This window comes from Pezoporus occidentalis, unplaced genomic scaffold, assembly GCF_034315485.1.
Source record: "Pezoporus occidentalis ecotype Australia unplaced genomic scaffold, CSIRO_AGI_Poc_V1 ctg4, whole genome shotgun sequence".
In the NCBI taxonomy this organism is placed as follows: Eukaryota; Metazoa; Chordata; class Aves; order Psittaciformes; family Psittacidae; genus Pezoporus; species Pezoporus occidentalis.
This window is the reverse complement of record NW_026915724.1, coordinates 10,208,350-10,234,722: the sequence shown is the minus strand read 5'-3', so window position 1 is coordinate 10,234,722 and position 26,373 is coordinate 10,208,350. Positions and strand designations below refer to the sequence as shown.

Genomic DNA, 26,373 nt, shown 5'->3' with positions numbered 1-26,373 from the left:
AAGTGACTGTTTACTCTGGAAGAACATTATTTGCAACATATGGGGCAAAGCATTGACATTTTCCTGTGATCATTTCTTTACCTATTTACTCCACACCTTCTGAAGATAAATCACAGTTTAATAATTCTGTGAATTAAGTTCCAGACATAAGCTCATAGTTAAATCTAGAATTTCACTTTCCACTGGCTACATATGTATAGTACATTCCTTCATACTGTTATTAAAAAATAAATTATAGCCAGTAAAACTATTTTGAAAAAAGTTAATATGTTGATATGTTAATATGTTGTTAGTATGTCTACCTGAATTCTTTATTGTTACAAGGTAATTTTTGTAATTCCTGAATGTTGTGGAATATTAGTGCCTCTTGCACAAAATTTAGGTATTTCTATGTAATGAAACTGCTAGAGGAATCAGACAGAAGCTGCAACAGATTAACATGAAATAAATATTACAGCTAGTGTTTAAAAAGCACACACATACTTCAAACACATACAGTTTCAAATCTTTATTGTTTTAAAATTCTACATGTCTTTTACAATTACAATAATTTGTTACTTAAATGACTCTTGTATGGTTAATGTACAATGAGCTTTTTCCTGAAACTCAACCATGAAATACAATTTCATCAATATGATTTTTCTAAATAGATTAATACAAGATTTCTGTTTTGCTAGGAAGAACCAGTGCTTCACTTTGAACAAACAGCACAGGTGTCTTCCCTTCAGAATCTGTGTGATCAATCCATCGAAAGTGCTTCTGAAGATTGCAGACCTAACTGTGACTGATTCTCAAAATCAGCCTATCAAATTACAAGGTTTTTTTTTGTTGCTTTTTTCTTTTTAACATTAAAGAGCATTTTCATGTAATGAAACAAGTCGCAGTAGTTATTTTTATTCATCTACTGAGGCAAACTCATGTTGAAGAAAAATTATGATTATCTGCATGCAATGAACACTCGTCTTTAAATAGTTGATGAATTTTACACATATAAAGAATCTGTTAAAGAGTGCAAGTACTTCGATAATGATTTCACAAAAGGACGTATGCTGGTAATAATGGGAACTAACATTTAACATCTAAATACAAGCTAATGTATATTTAACAGGCAATTAACATGGCTAAACAAACCATGTATCATGTGGTTACCCTTTGAGAAAATGAACTCATTTGGTCCACACTCCTAAAGTTATCTGGGTAAAAAAACTGGAACAGTTAGGGCCAGAGTTTCTGATGAAGTTCTTGTTTCTAAAATGTGACCTGTTAAAAAGTAAAAGCAGTACATCGATGACGTATCTTGTCACACGACCTCAGTATAAAAAGATGGCCTGGTATTTGAAGCGATGAACGAGCACTGAAGGACAAGTCAAAAAAGAATGGAGACAGAATGAACTAAAATTGTTGTGTTATACTTTCTTGTTCCATGGTACTGCCTTCACTCTGTAGAATTTAGTACCCAAAGGAACTTTAAATCTGTTTTGTGCCTACAAAAAAGAAAAAAAAAATAAGTTAGAACTATGGGATCAGTCCTCTGATTTTTGTATTCTTAAGCAGAACTCAATTCTCACCCCTCAGCATTTACAAGACCCTTTGGAGTCTGGCAAGGTTTTGAGCAGTATGGACACAGCTACTCAAGTCACTGCTTCACTTACTTATTTTTCTAGTTCCCCTTCTCTTGCTATTCAGTGACTAAAACTAGCAGGAATGGCAAAAAGTAGGACAATTTGCATGTCACTTATTATGCAGAGAGTACTTTTCAGAATTGTTATAAATGTTAAAATTTAGTCTCTGTTAATTTTATCAGACATTTTTTCCATTACTATTTCCTTACCTTTTTTGCCTGGCAATATTCCTTTTCCATCACTTTTCCTAGTACCCAAGGCCTCCTAGATGTACCTGAAGCTAAAGAGACAATATAGTTATTATTTAAGACAATCAACTACAGATTAACAGGCTATTTAGAGTCAATATACTCAAAGATTACTTGCTACAATGATTTTATTGAAAGAAATTATTTTAAAAAGCTTGTTTTTAATAAATGAACAAAATTCAAGTAAGTTCAGACGTCAAGACAGGTCACTGGCACTTTCAAAGTGTTTGGGATTTAAGTTTTTTATTAAAGTTAGCATTAGATGAGACAAAGCCAAATCAAAACTGGAATTCATGTAATGATTCAAAATTATTCTCATCAACCAAGCTTGACTTTTTGGTCTGATTTAAGGTGAGAGTTTCTTGAAGTACTTCACAGGACAGGAAGTCTTCTGTACTTAGCTATTATTATTACCCTTTACTGAAACTTTTGATTAGTTTTCTGTATTAGTGATGGAAATCAGTTACCCATAAGTAACATTTCAAAGCCCTACAAGTCTGCTAGATTTGGTTGCAGTCTTCTGAGAGTACCTGATACTGTTCAGAAAGCAGGAAAGTGAAAAACCTCAGTAATAAACTGACTGGTCAAAAGAGCAACAGTGGCATATATAAACTTCCCACTTGTATCCATTTCTGTATCAGTAAAGAAATGCCTATGCGTCTTCTAGTCCAAGAAATTATATCCATTTTACTCGCTTTGCTGTTTTCTAACTATCACTAATCATGGCATGAAGAAAACATCAAAATTAACGGAAGGAACAGCTCACACATGCTCTGAATAATGCTAAAATCAATGCATTTCTAAGCATGACTATTTATGAGATACTGTATCTAGTGACGAGAACATGAGTCACTCAAGGACCAGAGTCTGAAATTTTAATCTTACTCTTCAATATTAATCTGGCTATTGACAATGGAGCAGACGCTGTTCTGCTCCACACTCCTACATATCAGTGCAAAGTATTCATATCTGGCCTGAATGCTCTACAATTATATACTTACATTGCAAAAATCCCTTAAGTTTTTCTTAATTTGCTTGGCTGACAGACTTCACTGATCTAACAAAGATAGTGAGAAAGATGTAGGGTTTTTTTTTCCCCTTATATTTGCATACGAATACATCCCCACCCTGAAGATAAGGGGCAATATAGTAACCATGTAGTCCTCAACCAATTTCAGTGGTGTTGTTGCATACTAAATGCTCTTAATCTAGGCAGAGATAACCTACAATAGCCAAATCCCTGATACTTAATACTGTAGGTGGATCTATACAGAATTATTAACTTGATATGTACATAATGGTACAAAAGGTAAGATTTAGATGCAGCATTTTGGCAGCCCTTGAAACAATAATGTGCAGTACCTAGGCCCACGCCAATTTTCATCTATCACAATTAATACCAGTGTTCTGGGCTTCCTTTTCCCCACTTCCCTGATGCAGGACAAGAAACAAGACGTGGTTTCATGAAGTAATGAGCTAGAGACAAATGTGTTCCTAAAGCAAATGGCAAGTCTTTGTGTTTGTTTTATGTGCAGTTTTCTCAAATTTGAGACCAGCTCTGGCTAGTAAGTGGTAAGGAACGGGGCAAGCTAAGTCCATTTGAAAACAGGTCAGTATACTTACAGTAGTACACAACTGACATGGCTTTTACCTTATATGTGTAAGCTAACAGTAATAAAATTAATCATATTTCACAGTTAAATACATACTACTAATGCCATAGTTCAGAATGTATTACATCTGTAAGAAATATAGGAGTTCTTCCCATATGCCTCACAGAACATGCATAGCACTGATCCTTCAGCAGTCTCAGAATTCAGTTAGAGCTTGGCGGTCTTCTGGAGACTACACAAGTATTTAAGAGCTATCACCTTTCATCATAACTAACATCTGCAATGAGTCTGCTCATTGAATATAAGCTGACAGCTTCTGACATGCAATAACATATAGAAACTTTTAAAGTAATTTAGAATTAATACAAAATTTCCTTTTGATGCATGTTCCTGACATTTCTGTCTGGTGGGTTTGCAAAAAAACATACTACAGATGATAGTTTAAAGACATTTACATGAATATATTTCCTGTAGCACATAGTTAATATTAACCTTTCAAAACAAAGAAAAATAATAATCTTTGCACTAAACTAAGTTTACATAGCTGCCAACACCAGACAACAAAATCCCTGAAGATTAAGGGAGGAAAAAAGCAAATGTGCCACCAATCTGAACATAAGCAACACATACAGAAACTGTTCTCTGAAAACTTATGAGCCTTACTAAACACCATTTAGATCAGGTGGAAAAACTTTATCAGCAAAAATACTACTTGCAAATCCTCATACAGTGTGGTCTATGTTTTGTTATTTCAGATGTATATTTGGGTTCATCAATTCCAGTTGCTTTACAGAAGATGAGAGAACAAATTTTATCCACAATCTTCAAATAACATCATAAACTCAGTTACTAAGAAGAGAGCAATTTTGACAAAAATGTTACTTTAAGTTGCGTATTTCCTTTTCCCATCAAAAAAGACACTGAAAACACAAAACCACATAAAAATAGGCCTAGGACCTACACAACTGTATTGCAATAGGATTGTTTCCCCTACAGACATGTTAGCATACTTGTGTATATGTACAAAACTGAGATTGTTTTCTTTTTTTTTTCTTGTTGAAACTTATTTTGAAGATGCAGATGTTATTTGCCATTTTTCCAAGATATTTAGATTTTTTTTATTTAGGGTGTTCTGTTGAAAAATGCTTGTCATCAGAACAAACAGAAAAGCTACAAAGGTAGCTGACAGCTATTTGTATTACATGCTTCCCATTTATCACATATATTTTTAAAATCACTTACTGAGTGTTAGAAAGTTGAGAATATTATTTGTAGGAGGAGATAATAATTGGAATCAATTTGACACTTACCACACTCACCTGGTTTGAGATCCAGTGCAGCCAGAGATTCTGAGTGCAGGAAATACAAGGTTGGACTAACAGTAAATAATACATAGTTGTCATGCCTTTCATCCAAGATAATGAGAACCAAATCGCCAACCTGGAAACTGGAGGGGAAAAAGTAAAAAAATCAAGGAACTTAACTAAAAAAAAGCATAGAAGTTTAAAACTACATTAATTATACTACATTTTCTTCCCCAAGTATTGTACAGACTGAGACTTAGTTGAACAGCAGCACAAGCGTTTCTTCCTAACACCAGGAAAACTCAAGAAGCCAGCAAGCTCTCATGCCAAGTCTCAGCAACAAAATTCAGCTAACTCTTTCTGTCTCCAACATCTGTTTCACAATGTAAATGTGTTTATTCACCCATTAATGAAATGAAGTCTAAACCAGCCACAAATTAAGCATTAGACCACGAGAGAGCTCTGGGGATGGGGAAGGAAGTGGCAAAGAGAGTGGAAAGCTCTTCTCCATACAAGGAAACTGCAGATACATAGACATAAATAGGTAAACTTAGAGAGAAATTTAGCTCATCTACTTTGAAGCTCACTTTCGGATTAAATACACAGTATTTCCAAGCTTTTCTGCCTGGACTTATTATGATGACAGACTGTACAGATAAAGACATGTCTATTGGACAGATGAGTAATTCTCTCCTGACATTTTACTCAAAGTCTACCAAGAGAGTTGCCAGGACATTCAAACGCTCACAGGAAAAGTGATTCTGCACATACTGACCTTGTTACAATAGAAAATGCAACTTGCTGTAACTCAGAAAACATTAAGCCAAAAATTCTGAAGACTTCAAGAAGATGAAACTTCTTTTGCAATATAATGGAGCACAACATATCCAAGGTGAGCTACTTAGCACAATTTCAAGAATGTACAGATAAACAGAAAGTCATTTAAGAGACAACTCTAAGGATTCTAGAAATCCCATGAGGCATTTATGAAACGTATAAAGAAAGGCACAGAACTTATGAAAACCACTGATACATAGAATAAAATTTATGTCCAACTGGGGTGGTCCAATAACTGATGGCTAAAGTATAGAGATGGCCTATGTATCTTTTCACCACAGAGCAAGACCATCAGAATTGTGACATTCTTAGCTACGTATTTATTACTGAAAGCTTATCTATCAGTTTATATGAAAATTAACATGTACTTACTCTCTAATTGCTATTTTTTCAGAATGTCTTGAGGATACTGATGACATACTCTGGGACATCTATAAAAAAAGATAAAAGCCATGATTAAATGTACATGGCAGGTAACAATATGGTTAAGATAAATAATTTATTACTGATATTAAGCAGTGTCTATTCTTGCAGATCTTATATTCACTCAAGAAAATAGCATACCTTTCTATCATCCTGTTCTGTACCAGGTTTGGCTGTTTATTTGCAGTTTTGGTGTTGTTTTTTTGTTGCCATTTTTGTGATTTTTTTTTCATTAAATGGCCACCTTTGATTAGGCCAACTTCTCCCTCATTATTTAAAACTGAGAAGTGCTTTCCAAATCAGTGCCAATGAAGATTTGTTCTGATTTGTTCTTTGTATAAGGCCTATGATATAGCTGTGCACTGTAACACAAAGGCCACTGGCATTCTAAAAAAGGCTGATGGTAAAACACTGGAGGTTAAGCATGTTTATTGCAACTGAATTCAGTACGGTCTCTCAGTTTTGCTAATGACTGCCACATAACCCAAGTTTACTGTAACAGACAGAACAGTGCTTCCTGGGAAAAAAGTGGAGTCAAACTTACTAAGACCAAGCAAAAGCTCAATTATGTAAGTTTTTGGACATTATTATCATCTCCTATATGCATGATATTTGCCTTTAAATGGCATATAAGCCAACTTTGATAGGATGAACTAGATCTAAAAATGAATGTAACTGTACATGCAGTAACTGTGTTAAGAAATTAAAATGGATAATGATACTTTGTATCTACAAAGGGATGATACATAGCCTACTTAACAGGCAGTAAATAGGGAAGATGATCCGATGTAAATGCATCTATTTAATTACCTCTGGTAATATCCTTACAGAAGAGAATTCATAACTGCCCTGCAGAAACTCTGCCTAGAGAGAGGTCTTGTAGTTCTATAGTTTCCTACTTAATGGACTGCTTACATATGCTGTTCAAGCTTGGATTACCCATTCTTGAAGTTTAGCACATAATTTTTTCAGCTGTAACTCAAATATAGTTACCTAGAGAAGATTTCCTACTGCCAGCCCCCCCCAGCCACGCACCACTTCCCCAGAAACAGTTATTAGCCTGTCTTAATGTGAGCTGGAAGCCTTACTGACAGCTCTTTTTCTTGATGTGTCCACTGAAATTAACTCTCCCTATCCCAGACCTGGATGGTCTGTGTTCTTTGGGAAGAACTCTCTTTCTCTCCAGTCCTGTGAAGAGACTTTTCCATGAAAAGATTGGCAAATTAAGGTACCTCTAAAAGGTTATCAGTTTACCTATTTGCCACTTGCCTTAACACTTCAAACATTTTTAAGCTAATAAGCCCACTTTTTTAGATTTTAAGAAACTTCACATTTGTAAGCTTTTATTCTCTTCATGAAACTTGAAAAAACATGCATTTCACAAATACTTACCAATCGTTGATTTAATCTCTTATTTTCCTCTTCCTTCAACTGCAAAGTCTGAAAGAAAATTTTGTCTGATTAAGTAATACATCTTACACCATATAAACATTTAAAAAAATGTTCTGATATGACAAGACCCAGGCTACTTATACAATATACATATTTACTACAGCTCTCAATTTTCAAACAGTTTCAAAACATCTCTTGAAAAAAGACATGTTAAAGAAATTTGAAGTCTAGCAATTACCACAGTGCTACAAACCCCACTGCTGTTATGCTTAGCTTCATACTATCCTTAAGTTAGGAAAACATTTCACTGATTAAACAGCAAAAGAAATGTAATACATTATTATTTTACAGCTCTACCTGTGACAAAACCTTTGTAAATAGATGACAGAATCAAGCATGTAAGAGCTCCTACTCTAAAACATCTAGCCACTTGCATCATGCAGTGCTACAAATCATTAACAGAAAACGTTCATGTTCTCCAACTGATCACGTTTTAGTCATAGTGATCCTAGAAAGCTAAAAGCTATGGACACTTCTTTTTTTAAGTCAGCTTTGAATGGGCAAGAAAATGGAATGGAGTTAGATACAAATGTATAGTTAAGATACTAGAATCTGAAAGATTCCAGTGCAGCTACTTAGAATTAATCTCACCTTTTACAAAGAATAATAGTTTTATTTCAAAAAGGTTCAAATACTCAAGTGTACATTGAAAGCTATTCCCAAAATGGAAGTTGTAACAGAAGTGAAAATTTAGGCACGCATTTGGGAAAAGCAGGGGTGGAAAGGTAGAAACTTGTAGTTCTACCCTATAGAAGCATAACACTTACTTGAGAAAAATTGAAATTTTCAGCACATCCATAAGAACTGCTATTTCAGTTTTTACATATATTGAACAATATGGTCAAGATTATAATGTACCCCAGGTACAATTAAAATGATCTAAGCCTACGAGGAGAATTTACCAATTTCCAAGAAAAACAGGTAAATCAATCTTAATTCCCACCCAGGTGCTTTGGACGCTTTAATCTGAAAAAGTAATCAAAACTTTTTTTGCCACAGAAATTCCCTAGATCACTGACCTGTCATTCCTAAGAAGAAAGATTACACCTGACTCATTCCTGCTGAAGCCTACTTAAACAGAATAAACAAACTTTAAGCTAGGACAAGTGTAGGTGTAATGTATTAATATTTGTTTCTAATTACTTCAGTGAATTATACTGATCTGAAACAAGTACAATGAAAAACTAGCTTCTAAAATTACATTTACAAGACTTGCAGATACTATATTGCAGAGTAAAACCAACCACAACACAACTTCACACATACATAAATACTTAATTGCAATGCTTAACTTCACAATCTACTCACTCTTTCTAATAACATTATCCTCTGTTTTTCTTCAGACATATGGACATTGTCACTAAAAGAGAAAGAATAAAATGTACAGGTTAGAAACTGGTTTGTTTTAATGATAAAAAAATTATCTTTCCCACTTCTCCCATCTTCATTTATCATACCTTAAGAATCAGTACCAATATTTCTAGCATGTTTGGGGAGATTTTTCTGCATGTTTTGCATTATTTTCAAAACATCGGGATGTAAATCAATGTTCTACAATGTTTCAATATATGTAATGTAAATGTCAAGAAAATAAAAAAAAAAAAAAGGATTTCTGCATGCATCATCATAACTTTTTTTGGAGCATTGCTCCTTAGTATTCAAAAATCTTTACACAACACATTTAGGTACACTTAAATTAATAAACAAAGCTCTGAACTTGATGTACATTTTCATGGAAGTTGGTATTAAAAAAAAAACAAACCAGACAATACACCTGCAGTAGGCTGGACTCCTGACAGCAATCAACAGAACAGCTTTGTGTACCAGTCAGAATTACTTAAACTCAGAAGACTTCACAGACATGTACTATGACCAGATCAGTCTGCTAGCTTTACATGTAGACTCTTACCTCCCTAGGCAAAGTGTGATATGCCGATAGCAAAGTGCACTGCTATATGTTAGAGCACCCAAAACAGAGAACACAGTAAAGCCGAGGACTGAAAAAAACCTCTTAAGTTTCCTCTGATCTCTACAATAACCTCAGTGTTTCAAGCACAGCTTCAGACACCTACCTGCAAATTAACCCCTGCCTAATTAAACCTCCATACAAAATGGTGATAGTTAAATATATGTATCAATATAGCTATTTGAATTTGTTGTAAATCCACATTTTCAACCAGATTTAGACACAAATGATCCAGTCTTAAGTAAACCATCTAGTTTGAAGGACATAAATTGCTTGCCTTAGCAAACAATTTTGCTCAAGTAAGGGTTTAGATCATTGACAGTTTTTTTTCCCTAGTGCCATCATTGCCTTCCAGTAAGTCAGCAGTATATCACAGTTGGACTGCTGATGATTCAGAAGTTATACAAAGAGATGCTGAATACCTGTCCTGCTCTCCAATAATAAAAAGCATAAATCTATCAAGGCCACTTAATCAGCCTGGGTCTCATTGCTTGTTTGAAATCCTGAGGATTCAGCCCAATTTCTACCAAGCATACTATCAACCCTTCCCCTCCATCAAAAAATGTCATTATACTGTCTTACAGCAGACATGTACCCAAGCAATCATAAGCTTGTTTCTAAGTGAGAGCCAGCCACTGTCTTAAAGATATGCCAATAACATGCAGATAACCAGCTCATTCACTACTGTAACTGTTTTTCTCCTATTTGACTTATATTTCATACACTTAGGTCTCTTTTTTCATCTCATACTAGTGGGGCCAAGTTTCACCCTTAAGATGCATACTTCTAAGTCATCAAAACCATGTCTCAGATGACTCTGACACCACAATTGCATGTGTACATTTAAAAGAATATTTTTAGCAAGAACAAAGGCAGAGGAGTATTATGCATGCTCACTTGTACTTCACAACACACCTTTAATGAACAAGACCATGCATCATGTATTTCTACCACAACACCCCATACTTACTGCACAGCCATCATACTGGTTTCCATTGTGGAGTCCATTCTCCCTTCAGATGCAATGTCAGAAACCAATCTGTCTGTGTCGGTGGAAATATCAGCTGCGCAGGCTCCACAAGCTTCTGAAGTTGCCACCGAGTAGGTTGATGGAGAAAAACTACTACTTCTCAGCTTATTAACTTCTTCTTCAAGCTTTTTCTTCTCTTCAAGTAAGCGAGCTCGATCTTCAGAAAGTGTTTCAATCAAATCTATGACACAATTTAATAGAAATTCTTTTAATAACAGCAGTACTAAGGATCACAACCAAGCTGTAGTGAATGGAATTGTGCTACTAGAAAAAGATGAATACTTCTTCAGAACTTTGCTTACCCTTATCTTTTTCTTGCTGTTGTGTAAGCACTTTTAATTTATCACTAAGATCATTAATTATGCTTTCTTTTTTCATTTTCTCTCTTGCCAGTACAGTGTTAAAGTTGGTCTGAAAACAGAAAGAAGCATTACTGAAACACGAAATGCCCTGTACAAACCTAACGCAAAATACATCACTGGAACAAACAAGTACAAAAGGTATCACCCATTTCAGTTTCGTAAATTGTAAGTAAACAAGGAATTAAGATTGTTTACATATTACTCTGGTAAAGAGATAACATGCCTATACATTTTGTTTTGAGGTGTATCTGTACCGTTTTTTTAAAATCATTTTTATCCACCTGGTTCCCCCAAGCCCTAACTATAAAGAAACTGTCATTAAAAAATAATTTGTAAAGTTGTCCGTTTTCTTTTTTAAACGTAACACTTTATATTCCCATTAAAATACGACAGTTGCACATTTTATATTAAAACCAGTTACTTTCAGGATTTAAAAGATTAAGACAAAGACACACTGCATCAAGGTATGTTACATGTAATAAAAAATATAACTAAACTAGAATAACATACTAGAATCTGAATTTAAAATAAATTTCAAATCACACATTAATTCCTCGGCAAGCAATTAATTAATGCAGAAGCCATACAGGAATCCTGGCTAATAGCCTGAATAAGTAAACACAAAAAAGGCTAGCGTATCTTTTGGTATCATTTTGAAATACCTTTCTGCTTCTCCAATCCTTCGACTAACCATCATTCCTTCATCCCTTCTACTCTTAAGGTTGTGCTGAAGAGACAGACAAGAGCTACCAACAACCATATACTAAAAGCATATTTTAAATTAAATTTCCACTTTTTTTTCCTGTAAATTTTAAGATTGTCTTGACTGACACCTATCAACTCTCAGTCTTAAAATGAAAGCAATTTGGCAGGCTACACAACTTACATAGTGTACAGCAGCCTTTGGTATATGTCTGCATAACAAAACTACCACACACCACAAGCATAAACAACAACACAATGGCATCAAAAGTGATGTTAAATACCCAGATTATTCAGTGATCAGCAGAGCCAGTCCAGCAAGCTTTCAGCACTGACTGAAACACCATTTTTACAGTTTTAAGTATCTGGTTTCTTTTCCTTAACAAAAATCACTTTTTTTTTATTTTCACTTTCCCTGTGATTTGCTGTTAATGCCTTAGAATCATCCCTTCCACACTGCTGCACAAATAAAGAATGTTATTAGTGACGAAAACAGCGTATTAAGGCATATTCTGCTGAAAAAAGTCTATGATTACCAATGTAACCTATGAAATATTGCTATTAAATTTGCTACGTACTTCTCACTTCAGTGTTAACGTCTGCAGTCAAAAAAAAAAAACTAAAAAGCATTCCTTTCCTTATAACTGTCTGCAATTTTCTGTTCTCTGCCACAAGTGATTTATAGCATTCATTCACTAAGCTGGCTGATTGCTACACTGTTTCTTTGTCCTTATTTGATCCTACCATAGCTAAAGTTAAGTAGAGGTGCTTAAATCAGAAAATCCTTCTTAGTGCTTAAATACAACAAAGATGTAGATTATAGCTGTTACAAACAGATTTACTTTAAGAACTGAAGATTCACCTACAAAATACTAGATTCAAGATGTTTCAAAGAAAAATGTGGATACAATTATTAATACAGTGCAACATGGTGTACAAAGCGTTTCTAAGTTTATTAAGTAAAATATAACATTTGCTTTGAACCTCAAACACCACCTCCCAGGCTCATAAAGTTATACAGCCCTTAAGTAGCATTCCACATCAATGAGTATTTCGAATAATTAATTTTGTGTTGTCCACAAATTTGGTGTTGCTAACTTATGATATACTTAACTATGTTATCTTTCTGGAATTCAAGAGCTTAATGGATAAAAATTTACAGCACTAGTTTAACAACTTAAGCAAAAGAAGTCACAAAGTAACAAAAACTTAATCTAGATTGTCCAGTTCACAGACATTTAAGATGGCATTTGTTTTGGCTGGTTTGTTTGTGGTTTTTTGTGTGGTGGTGTTTCTTGGTTTTGCTCGGTTGTGTTTTTGTTTGGTTGGTTGTTTTTTTGTTTGTTTTTTGTGTTTTTTTTTGCTTTTTTTTTTGTTGTTTTGTTTTGTGGGTGTTTTTTTTAATCTTTTTTCTAATGCTTAAGCGTTGGATTCTATTAGCACATGGTATACTGGCTGCAGGTAACAGGACAAATTTAGAATGTTTATGAGTTATATAGCAAAACCACCAAAAAAAGACCCAAACATCATTACTTCAAAACAGCAGAACATGCAATTGTCATGGGAGCAAAAGTAATGAAAAAGAATCAGCTTTACCTGCTGTTCTGCAGTGAGTGATGTTCTGATATTCTGCATTTCTTCATTCTTTCTTTTCTCTTGTTCTTCAAGTTGCTCTAGGAACTTCATTTTTTCTTCCTGAAGCTTCTCTTTAAGTTCAGCAACCAAGCTTGACTCAGCAGATGATTCAGTTGGAGGACTTAAAAGAAAATGAGTAGGCTTTAAATTTGCAGCATATACAGAGTCCCAGAACACATGAAATAAGCAAACAAATATCAGAAGTTTGAGACTTTTTTCTGAGATATTTAATAAATACTGTATTCTTTACTAAGTCACTACCAATCTTCAATTCTACTTTTGAACCATGAACACCTCACCAAGTTCTTACTCTTGTGAGTTTTGGTTGTTAGTGTACTACACTGGTTCCAATTTTGAAGCTTTGTTGAGGCACCAGGTTCTTGTGTGCACTGCTTTAACACAACGGTGTGGAAAGTAGTTAAGAGAGGAACAGTGACAATGAACTCCTTGTAAATTCTTAGTATGCCAAACTGCAAAGCCTTCAGAACTATCCCATAATTGAAGCAATTCAGCAATAACTCTGATCCTAATGAATCCAGACGTGAAACTCAAAACTCTGGGTTGCAGAATCTGGAGGACAATTATAAAGAAAGGAAAACATCAACATCTGGGGAGTATACAGAAGCAGTATGCCCGCTCCTTACTTTACAATCAACAAAAATCACTCATCTTATCCCAGGTTATCCAAATGCCAAGTTAATACCTTAGCATAAACCCAAAGTTGTTAGCTGCACTAAACCAAAGCAGGTACAATCTGCCTCCTGAACAGGCTGCCTGGTCTACTGCCTGTTTGCAAATGACAGCCGAACCGCTGTTACTCTGCAAAGGATGTTATATATACCAGGTACTGTGTTTACATGTTTAATCTGCAAAGGTATTAACGACTATGGCAACAGTGACAATGCCTAACTTTTTTGATTGTTTCTGAGATTCCAAAAGCACATTTCTTCAGAGATTGGGGTTCCTTTGTGCAGTAAACACTGTACTACTGTAATATGACAAAGGATGTGTTTAGCAACAGTACCACTAACACAACCCATACGGGCACATACTGAAGATACAAACTATTATGCAGTAGCTAAGCACTCAAAAAGCCCATGCAAAGTTGTAAATAAAAAGCTCTGAAAGGCAACTGAAGTATATACACTGGCTAAGCAACCTTTGTCATTCCAGAAATGAGAAGTAAAATAAGCAAAAGAACAAAACAAGTCATGAGACACCCAAGCAGATCTTTTCTGTGCTACTGAGAAAGCATTTTTGTACTGGATTAAATAGCAACTTACTTCTAAAATAGGGCTAGCTGTGGGACAGAGTACATGCTCTACAGGGAAGCTTCACTACTGATGGCAGTCTGATAGAAGTGGCTGGACAATACCAAGGCTGGAAAATGCCAAAGCTGTAATTCAGTTTTCAAAGCAGTCAGGCTTCCTATTCTGTGTTTAACATTCTTTACAATGTTATACGTCTTTTAACTAACCAGCAAACTGCTTAACAATGAAAGTCATTAGAGAAATGGCATGCTTTGATGCACCTTTCTACATACAGTAGAAAGAGTAAACAGGAGAGTTACAAATGCCTTGTAGTTTTATTATCTTTCCTGATCATGATGACTTGAATTTCAGGCACATTATAACCAAAATACATTAGGTTTAATACACTGGTAATGCATGGAACACAAACATTTCTTCACCATTTCTAAATATTTTTGTTAGTTTTCATGTAAGCTCAAAGCCTAGATTCCTAATACCAATTCAGCACTCAGGTAAATTTAACAATACACGCTCCTGTCTGTGCCTTCCAGACAGCTAATATAATATTGCTCTTGCAGGAAAGGCCATTTAACTGACAAGCATATAGCACATGCCAACTAAAAGTTGATTTCTACCATTACAAGTTAACTGCTGAACAGCGACTGAGTGAGGATAACAAGGCAACTCGCCTGGAGTTTTAGGAACCCCAAAACCAAACAACTAGACAGTGATTTTGAAATATTAAGACAGATTCACTTAGCATGTATGCCTTCTGGAGATAACACACAACATGTCTTTATTCCTAGAGAAAAAAAACCTAACAGCAGACTAAAAGCATAAAGAGGAGCCTTAGGAGGCAACACGTATTCTAAGGTCACACTGGAAGTTAATTAGACTAGCAACATTTCTTTACACTGAGGCAGATAATATTTCTTTGAAACACATATCCCGTTTGTATAAGAATATACACAGTTGGGCTCAAAAGTTGTTCAAATTTAGGCATAGGTAGTGAATTTTTAGGAAGTCTGACGACAAATACATCTTTTTCCTGTTGATTAAAGCTTTTTAAACTTCTACAGTGCATTAATATGTATAAAAGGAAAAGAACATACGAGTATACCTTTATTTGCTTCATTTCACCATATTTCGTTAAAGGGCAGTTTTTATTATATCCCAATCTTCATTCAGAAAACATAGTATTATCAAGATAAGTTCTTCCACTGACATACAAACCAGACATGACACAACATCGTATATTGATGGATACGGTCACATATCAAAATTCTGAGGTAATGCGACTGAAGTTGATATTTCAAGTGAAGCAGATACTCAGATTTCAATTGCACTATGTAAGTGAACTGTGCATACATGTTGGACTCTTCTTGCAAAAGTTAAATACTAACTTAAGTCTGTATGTTCTGTGGTACTTTTCTGGCTTTTATGCCCATTCCCTCTATTTTTTTGGTCTTTTTCTATTTCACACACCTAGAAAAAACTTGCTCTATTTTGAAACAAGATCTATCCACTTTGTTCCTTCCCACTAGAAGGACAGAATATTGTTTCTAAGCATTAGTCACATAGAAAAATTCTATTTCCATTCCAGAACACCATGAAAGAATAAGAAAGTAATTCTAGCCATTTATGGCAAGGGATCTTTTTTTTTTTTTTTATAATGGAATATCACTGTAGAAATTAACAATGAGAAACAACGTTAGAATGCTCTTTAAAATGATGTTGCCCAACTGTATTTCATTATAAAGCTCAAACTGAGGACCCTGAAATACATAACCATTGCAGCTAAAGTCAACGGAAGTCCAGGAGGCCATGGGACATTTCTCAGTCATCAAATACGTATTCCCTCACACTTTTTCATGCCGCCGTTTTCCTCCAACAAGAGCATACAGTTAGCCAATAAAAAGAAGTTATCACACTAAAAGCGTTATACACGCCTATACAGTGCTAATGTCAGAGCAAAAGGTGGGAAAGGGGAGAGGCTCAGACCATCAAAATCGGAATTTCAAGCAACATGCTGCTGTGGGAACACCCCTTCAGTGTAACATCACAAATACTATCACTTCGTTGATGTCTGTAAATAATATTGTATAATATATTTTACAACCTTTCAGATTAACTACAGACACAAGAATATCACTACCAATAAAAGTAACTTGAAATATAGAAACCAACCCAATAAACACAAATACACAGAAATTTTACTTATTGCAGTGCATTATGAATATACCATGTTAATTACTTTAAAATACTAGGAAAATACAGTAACTTAATTCTTACAGTACCTCCGATTTACTTGAATCTCAAGTTGCTGTATTTTTTCCAAAAGCCCTTTTTCAGCAGCTTCCCTCTGCAATTCAAACTCTTTACAAGCAGTTTGTACTGCATCCTCTTTTTCACAATTGAGCTTCTGAATGAGCAACTGCCTGTCTTGTTCTTGGTTAGAGACTAGCAGGTCTTTCTCTTCCTTAAGCTTATGGATAATAGCTTCATATTTTTCCTGCTGTTCACAGAGAGACAATTTTTCTGTTTTTTCCTTTTCTAGGGCATTCACTTCCAACTCTAACTTACTTTGTAGTTCTGTTATTTGCTCTGAGAGTCTTTTTTCTGCCTCAGAAGTTTTTTGATGAAGAAGTGTTACTTTATTTAGTTCAGTTCTAAGCAAATTGGATTCTTCTTCATATCTGTCGACTAGCTCAGAAATGCACTGATCTTTCTCAATTGTCATCAGAGTCCTCAGCTCCAACAAGCCCGCTTGATATTCATCACTACTAATTTGTATTCTGTGGTTTAATTTATCTATCTCCTTTTTTAAACTTTCAGTTTCCTTCTCAATCTGAGATTTTAATTTCTCTTGCTGCTGGTTTCTGCTTTCTTCCAACAGAAGCTTCATCTCATCAGTTTCTGCCTCTTTCAGAGCAAGTTCAACTTCTAATTTGCACCTCAAATCGGACAGATCTGAAACCTTGAGTTGTAAATCTTCGACTTGCTTTTGTTTCTCTTGCACAACTACTGCATGAGATTCCTGCATTTGTTCAAGTCTATGCTGGTTCTCTTTTTTTAATTTATCTAAACAGTCCTTGTGCTCAGCTAGCACTTTCTCAAATTCCTGTAAATGCCTGGCTTGTAGGTTGCTTTCCAGTTCTTTTAAATGGCTTTGCTCTAAGCTCTCAAGTTCTGCCCTCAGGAGTTGTAGTTTTTCATTGTTTTCAACATGAAGTTTTTTCAAGTCTTCAAGTACTATCTCACGTGACTGTCTCAGTTCCTTAATTTCACAATTTTGTGTCTCCATCTGGCATTCCAATTCTAGTAATTTCTGGTCTTTCTCGTTCTGAAGGCAAACTACAGCTTCTTTCTCATTTTTCACCATTGCAAATTCATCATTCTTATTCTGAATAACTTCCTCAAGGCCTAGTAAGTCCCCTTTTAACTTTTTAATCTTCTTTTCATTTTCTTCACCATCCTCCAATAATTTATTAATTCTAGTTTCATATTCACTTTTCAAAGACTGTAATTCTTTTTGATGTTTATCTTTTAGTGTTTTTTCAAGTGAGAGTTTTACCTTCTCAATAGTATTTACTATTTCTAATGAAGTGCATTTTAAAGAATTAGAAAAGTCACACTGTTCTCTTTGTACAAGTGTTCTAAAGTGGCAAAGATCTTCTTTTATACCTCTTAAATTTACCTTTGAATCTTGGGCAATAACCCTACACTTCTCCATGCAAACACTGAGAGATGTATTTTCTGTTGAAACGTCCTTTACACTAGAATTTGTATCTTGCATACGTCTACTGTCTATTGCATTGATAACTGAAGAATAAAGAGATTCCACCATCATTTCTGGACTTTGTGGATCACTTATTACATTAGGAGATATTGGATTTTCTTCTATTACGAATTCATTAACTGCTGACATAAAGTCAGATTCTGGACTTTCTGCTAATGAATCCAAGTCTAATGATCCTTGCTTAAGAGCTTGCTCCAAATTTGGATGGGCAATAGTTTCAAAATCAAATGTATGAGCATCAATGCTGTCTGGAGACAACTCTTCTAATGGAGCTGGGGGACACACAGGAGGACACAGGGGACCCTGAAGACTGAGCGATGGAGGAGTTCTTGAAGAGGTAGCAACTGGAGTTCCTGTTGTAGTTTCCATCCTTGGTGTGGTAGCAGATTGTGGCGATGCTTGGCTATTGGAGGCCTACAAGTCATAAAATATAAAACAAACAGTAAACAGAATGATAGGCAAAGCTGTTAGTATTTTAAATTATTAAAAATTACCAGGCAAAACAAGAATTTAGAAAATCAGCTTTCTTCACCTTGACAGTACAAAATAAGTGCAACTAAAAATTAAGTAAAAATGACAGAAATTGAGAGATTTTCCAGTAATTTAAAAAAAAAAAATCGCCATTTAAAAATACATAATTATTAAATGTTTACTGTCCAAAAGTTCCACACAAGTCACATATAATTGTATTTGAAAGGGCTTGAAAAGTAACCCAACCGTTAAGTAGCCACTCAGAAATAGGCTTTGTTTCCTAACAGCCTATTGATTGCAGTTTTCCTAATAACTGTTACTTTTTTTATTTTATTGTTGTTAACGTTGCTACTAAGTGGAATCCAGTCACTATTAATATACTAAAACTAAGAAGGATTACAAGAAGCCTTACTAAAACAAAACTGTTGTTATGAATGTATCAAAACCATGCATGAGAATTCTCCTACTTGTGAGAGTGTGTAAGTATTACAGAATAATACAAAGGGTGCATTCTAATTAAAAGCATTCTGACTTTTCAAAATGCAAGACACCACAGCCTGAGTGGATTTTTTTGCCTCCTCCATGCCACTCCCATTGCTCCCAGTTTTTGACATTTTGCTTCTAGACTTTGAATACAACTAAGCCTGATTCTGTAGCAACAGATCCTTTGAAATATTCACCTAAAAAGCTAATAGTTAGAATAGGAACTCACAATCATTATTGAGTAACAGCAGCTTGTAAACCAATACAAAGACTAAGTTAAGCTTCTCCACCTTCACGGAGATGTTCCGAATTAATTCTCATCAATTTCAGTGGTTTTGATCCTTAACAGGATAAAATTTTACCTTTAAATCAATTTTACACTAATCATGCTTAGATAACATGTTTAAATCTCATTATCATCTGTTCTTGTTCATTACTATATCAAGATCTCAAGTTCCAGTGCATACTCTGCTGTAAAGTGTAAACTCATGCACAGTGTTTGAAAACCAATCTTTGCTATTTCAAAGACGACATACTTTTTCATTCTGCCACGGAAAATATATTTTAAGTGAATGCAGCTGAAGTTTGATTTATCATAGGTGTAATAGCTGTAACTGCAGGCTTAGTCATGTGCACTTATTTCTATGCACCTGAAGTTCAGTAAAGCACCATTTTGATGTTTTAAGAAAATAATTGATCTATCTCAGCAAGGTCTTACAGACAAGGTGTTCTGTGATTTTCAGACTTTTTCTATGTGAGAAACTCAATTTAATTTACAGTATGACGCATCTAAAACAGTACACTCCAGTGATAGATTTTCTTACCTTTGTTATTTAATACTTTAACATAATAAATTTACTGCTTGCAAGCTTTGTTTGACAAACTAAGTGAAGTATGTATTAAAGTCCTCTTCCTTTACTGTCTTCACATCTACCAGAACTAGGAACAAATGGTCAACCTGTAGTGTCTTATACTGTCAACTATTAAATACAGTGGGAAGACAGAAGTCTTAATGCCAACATTAGATTGAACAAATTGCTAGAACAAAAATATAAACCTAAAGCTTCAGCAAGCACAGAACACATCCCAGTTCAAGCCAAAAAGCAATGTACAATCTGAACTGTTTTGTAAAAGGATGGATGCGATTCTTCTTAAGAAAATTACAGTGATTTACACATAGTTAAAACACACAATGAGAGTATCTGTGACATGTAGGATGAAAAGATGTGAGCAACATGATCAGGATCACAAACTGAAGGAGATGTTACATTGATTTTTTTTTTTTTAAATAGATCAGTGTCCTAAGAGATCTCAGACGGACTGCCTGTAATGCCACAGCCCAACCATTACCTTGCTTTTCCATCCTTCATCCTTGAGGGACTTGATTTTATTCATCTGAGTAATGTGACAATCTTGAAAAGAAACTGTCCTAACAACTCATGAAAGTTGGCAGCAAAAGATTCCCATAAGACATTCAGTCTCAAAGTGCTGGAGATCCTTCAGAATGGTGTTCTTCTCGAAAAGCCAAAACTGTCTCCAGCTGATAATCCTCAATATCCTGCTCATGCCCCTTTTCCAAACCATCCACACTGTCTCCACACATTTGCATGTCAGGTGTTCTTTAGTGTACTAGTTTTTACTGAAGAAATTTATGCTATCAGCTAAACTCATGCTATCAGCTAAACTCAGCTACTTGCTTAGTGACAGTTAGTGGACCTGGGAAATAAATGGTCAGCAAGAGAACTCCAAAAAATCCAAAAGTGACAGATATCAGTCTGATGATGTATATAGAGCTGATTTCTGTTTTCTCAATCTTTTACAAATGGCTGCTACCCAAAAAGGGACCCTACTCTTCTCCGTACCATGTAAATGTTCTCTTAATGGAGATTAGTGTGAATAACTGAATTCTGAACTGAGATTTAGGAAGATTATTTCCAGCTCTGACACTCATCTACTTCGCAGAGATGCATTTACACCTCACTTCCATTAGCATTCCACTTTGCACCTATATGAAAGTAAAATATTATAATACAAATATTTTGAAACTCAGTAACGAAAACCCACTGTAAAAAACTTACATTCATTTGATACAAAGCATTGTCTTTATTTATTGAAAATGAATGCAGGCCATAAAACAAAGGGAAATGCTCCTTCTATTAAAGGTACTAAACGCTCCTTTTGTTAAAGATAGTATTAGTCCAGGTTTACGCATTTCCTTTGAGTTTAATTTCACGCTGTTTACCTAAAAAAAACTTAGTAGAAAAATAAATACTGAAGGATATTGTATATGCTGATGCATGCCTGGATTCAAAGCATACGTTTTAAGTGACAAACACTTAACACTGATAAGCCAGGACTTTAACAGTAATAAAAACTAGCATCACAGATGTCAGTAAGCACATATTATAAAGCACTTCAAAGACTCTGAATATTGGAAGGCCCTGCAGAAAGCCACATGCAAAGGAAAGATAGTGCTCCTTTTGGCACCCCTGCAGAACCATTCCAGAAAGTAAAGAGTAAGGATATAGCACGAAGAAAAAAAAAAAAACACAACAAAAAAATTGTCACTGTGTGAATCAACACTCTACTGAGCTTGGCTTCCTTATGACCTGGCCCTGTAACAAACGCCATGCCTCTGCAGTGGCTGCTGAGAGCTGGTCTCTAGTTAGAACACCAAATTACTACCTAGCAAAGAGTTAAATCTCACATTTTGAGTAGCTGAGACTTTATATACTGCTGCCTATCCCTGAGAAGCTGGTGCCTGCCATCTACTCTATTTACGACCTACAGGCAGCAAGGTATGCATGTGTCATACACTATAATTCCTGTGATAACGAAAGAAAGGCATCAAGAGCAGAAAAAAAAGAGGAAAGAGAGACAGAGAAGCAGAGTTAAAAGTTCTCAAGTACTGATGGATTATATTTATTATTCTAATTATGTTACTACAATAAACAGGGAATGGGGCAATTTTTGGAAGGATTACAACAGTGTTTCAATTTCAAACTCAACTAGAACAAATGGTAGGTTCATAATCTGATTTGAAAAGCCAGCTTCTCTTACAAGAGAAAATTTAAATACCAAAGGATTCCATATGTCAATCGCCTACTACACATGCAGAAGACACCTTAATCAACTAGATCATCTTAAGGTTCTTTCCAACCCTAAATATTCTATGATTCTATGATTCTAACTTACCCAACTCCTGTGAGCACCTTAACTTTCTCCTGTACATCTTTAACCTAATCATCGATCTGCTTAAATTTTGTATTAAAAGAAATAAGAGGGCCCATCTTTGGCAAGACAGTTAATTACAAAGAATACACAGAAAGCCTTAAAAAGGAAAACAGATTTCAAAGCAGTAACAAATTAAAAATCAACAAAAATGTTCTTTGACTACTTTGATGTAATACTAAAAAAATAAATCTGCTATCAGATAGAGAAGCATATCATCATCAATGCTCCAGGAACTTGAAAGCTGAAACAGTAAGAGTTAGAAGGACACTTAAAAAGAAATGCCACTAACATCCCCAATAAGGGGTTGGATCTCCTCTCTGACTTGCTCTTTACTCACTTGTCTGCAGCCACAACTTTTCTCTCCTGCTTAAAGCTACTATCAAAAGACCAGCTGCAGTGGCCAACACAGTAGGATGAACTCCCACCCAAACCAGAGCTAAACTGCTGCACTACCAGCAAGCCAGGGTAACTATCCCAGTCCAACTTAAAAAAAAAAGGCTTCTGCTGCCACCTGTATGGAAAGGGAGGCTGGGATCAAACACATCTCTCTCAGGGAATACAAGGCCAACATTCTGCTTATAAACAACGACACCTGCACAGTCACCGCCAACTCAGCACCAAGCTGGTTTGGTATCCCACAATACATCAATTGAATGTGTAGATGCATGAAGTTACAGCCATCTTCAGGACCATTATTAAATGTTTATTCATACTTCTAATTATATTCTGTAAATATCCAGCAATGCTAAGGATAAGAAAAGGACATCTTCAAATTATTTCAATAATTCTACACAAGAAAAGAACATGGGCAAAAGTAGTATAATTTAAAAATTCTAGATCACCTGTGGAACAAAGCAACACAGAAAAAGATCTAGTATCCTCCATCAAGTAATGAGTGCTGTCACTGAGAAGGAAAAAATCTGACAGATGTATTTGTTTCATTTCCAAAAAAACTGTTCAAATGAATCACTGAAATTACACACAGAAATGATCAATTTCAAGATGACATCATGAATGGCCTGGCTCTGACTGTGCAATGCAATTTACTCTAAGGAAAGAGACAATTATACAAAGCTGTCTAAGCACTTAACATTTCTGTGTCAGCCAAGAATCCAAACTGGTCAAAGCACAGCAAAAGAGACAAACAGATTCGCCTGATTTGGCAAGCATCTCTTTTGTGCAGCCAGATACTGACAAAAATCTCTCACATAAGTAAGCCTGAACCAAAAAGGGCAAACCATTAATACCTGAACAAGTAATGCACCTTTCCTGCTTATTCTTCTACCATTATGTCTATTTTGAATTAAAACCTACTCTTCTAACACTGCAAACCCTAGTGAAAAATTAATTCATTAGAACACCTGCAACTATCCTGGTTTCTTATGACATAAATGTTGGGATGCTTTAAGTTGGATGTGAACTTCTGTATTTCAGAACATGCTCTGTTGGAAAAGCATGTTCAAAAAAACTCCCAGATTTCACAAAATTTGTATCACTCCTTGCCCATTCCATTGGCTAAAACAGGCCCTAACACTTCTTAATGGCTGTTCATATGAAAACAATCATCATAAACAAGAAAGAGCTAAAATATTACATGACACTTTTTCTACATTACAAAGAGCAGCCTAGACCTCATATTTCACATAAATTCAAGACTTCCAGTAAATCTCGTGTTCAAGTCCTAGAGGATGTAAACTTCACGTCATCCGGCTTAAGCAGGAATTCGCCAATTAAAAGCTGAACATGCCCATAATCTTGGTAGTTATAGAAGATGCTTCTACTCAGCAATGTGCTTACAAACACTCACACCATACATCACATGAATCCAACAAAAATTACATTTTTTTTTTTAATAGCAAAACTGGTAAAGAAACCAAATTTGAAGCAATCAACTTCACAGAAAAACTTAATCATTGCTAAATTCACCCAGCGTTTTACTGGGACAGGATACAGTCAGAAGCGAAAAGGACCCTGGTTTGGTGTACTATGAAAGTTAGAGGCTGAATGCGCAAAAGTAATCAGAAGTGTTTAGCAGAAACAGGAGTTTCTAGGGGAAAGAATCTGCTTGACAGACAGTGAAACTAAGAAGAGATCTTTTTGTCATCTGTTCCTTCTATATTCAAAGAAAAAGACAGCAATATATTTCTTCCCTTCCCCCAAAAGAAGGACTGCAACAAAGGAGTAGGTGACATATCAATATTCAGGTTAATGCGGACAACCAACCGAGGCCCTAATTTCTCCTTAACTGCTTGTGTCAAAAGGATTTAAGAAGCAATGCAAAATACCTATAAGTAACAACTTCATTAAATACAAACTACAGCAACACAGGCAAAACGTACACATTCTGCACACAGAAGCTTTAGAAAATGGAAGAAAACACATATGAAAAGAATAAGTCTACTTCAACAATTTCTGTGGAATAGAAGCATCTGTTAAATGTTTAGAAAATATTCAATATCTTTTGACTATTCTCTAGACTCACTTGAAGAGCTCAAAATTCTCAGTGCGTGATTGGAAAGGAAACTGCTATGCAATTATGAGACCAACTAATCTTTACATCTGGAAAAACGAGGTTTCTTTCTTAAGTGGTTAATAAAACAGTATTGTAAAATTATTCTCCTCTTTTTCACAGAATATTCTATTTTCTTGGTAAAGAAAAACAAAAATACCTTTTGTTCATTCAGCAGGTCTGTAATAGTTTGTGACATTTCATCCAAACTCTGTGCTGCCTTTACCAGGTTATGTAGAGCACGTACATGCTGGTGAAGAGGTTCAAAGTCACAAAGTATGGGAACCCTTAAAAACAGAGTAAGATTAATTTTTTTCCCCACATTGTTGATCTAATATTCAAACATATTAAACTATTATGTGTATATTCCAACAAGACTAAGCTTCCCTCTGTATAAGATTTGTACTTTCTTCATTTCATCTATTTTACATGAAAATCCACTAAGTATGTGTGGATGGTTTGTGTGTTTTAAATTAAGAACTTGAAAACTTTTGAAGAATAACTAATGATAAACACAGTGATAGGAAACTAATATGTCAAGTCTTTCCTTCTGAGGAAAACATTTACCAGTAGCACCTAGAGTTACAGTAACAGAGGAGAATTGATAGTGATTAGATCTGTAATTGAAGCACTTATGTTTGCAAATGACTCTATTCTTCTCTCCCTTTGGATTCCCTCCAATCCAGCCCTTCCTCTGAAGTAGCTATTAATTCTCAACTATTTTATCTTAATGATAGGTAATGTAAATTAAAAGACTGATTAATGTGTTGTGATCATATTGCAAGTGTTGCAAGATGAGCTTTCAACTGCAAGTTTTTTAAACCTTTGGAAGCACAACATTTATTTAATTTTTCTTAAGAGTTCATATATCCAGGATTTTTAATTTGTTCAGCAATAGCTCCACTGAAATCATGACTCAGGAGTTCATTTAGACTAACAATATAATAAAACTAGATTATACTTTAATGTATTTTGCATTCTCTATTCAATATACAGGGCAAGAGGTGCTAGCGTATTTTTGTAGAATTAAGATTTTGATAATCACTCAAACATATAATTTCAGAAAACTGCAGCACTCTAAGTAAACAGAAGCATCATTTTAATTATTCAGCTTAGTGGTTCGATACTGATGGAAAAGGACTGCGCTGGGTCTCAGCTTGCCTACTGCTTGCTCTTTAGATGTTAAATAAAAACACCAAAACTGCACTGCTCTAAAGTTTCTTCTGAGCCTCAGTGTCTACTATGATGCGTGACAGTTTTGCTCACCCAAATTGCAAGCCTATTACTATCATTAATATTTCCACCAAATGTACTCCTGAGCTCAGAAACCAGGAGGAACCAACCACACATAATCCTACCTCTACTGCCATCAAGTGGAAAGCTATATCACTACAATTTGGATCAACCAGTTTGGTAAATCTGAAAATAGCAAG

At 35.1% G+C, this 26,373-nt stretch overlaps 1 protein-coding gene across 4 annotated transcripts in view; it reads right to left on the bottom strand.

Moving 5' to 3' along the window:
- Positions 1–493: 493 nt before the first annotated feature.
- The window catches only part of RB1CC1 (RB1 inducible coiled-coil 1), a 72,970-nt gene continuing 47,090 nt past the window's right edge, over positions 494–26,373 (bottom strand). For 3 of the 4 annotated variants that reach the window (XM_062633403.1, XM_062633405.1, XM_062633406.1), the window contains 11 exons: positions 25,101–25,227; positions 16,742–18,657; positions 13,156–13,315; positions 10,798–10,906; positions 10,436–10,676; positions 8,808–8,859; positions 7,440–7,487; positions 5,997–6,055; positions 4,794–4,930; positions 1,832–1,902; positions 494–1,484 (listed from right to left, as the gene is read on the bottom strand). In XM_062633403.1, the coding sequence (XP_062489387.1) occupies positions 1,407–1,484; positions 1,832–1,902; positions 4,794–4,930; positions 5,997–6,055; positions 7,440–7,487; positions 8,808–8,859; positions 10,436–10,676; positions 10,798–10,906; positions 13,156–13,315; positions 16,742–18,657; positions 25,101–25,227 (2,998 nt within the window). In that variant the 3' untranslated portion in view covers positions 494–1,406. The remainder of the gene's footprint in view (positions 1,485–1,831; positions 1,903–4,793; positions 4,931–5,996; positions 6,056–7,439; positions 7,488–8,807; positions 8,860–10,435; positions 10,677–10,797; positions 10,907–13,155; positions 13,316–16,741; positions 18,658–25,100; positions 25,228–26,373) is intronic. The other variant, XM_062633404.1, reaches the window with a different exon arrangement.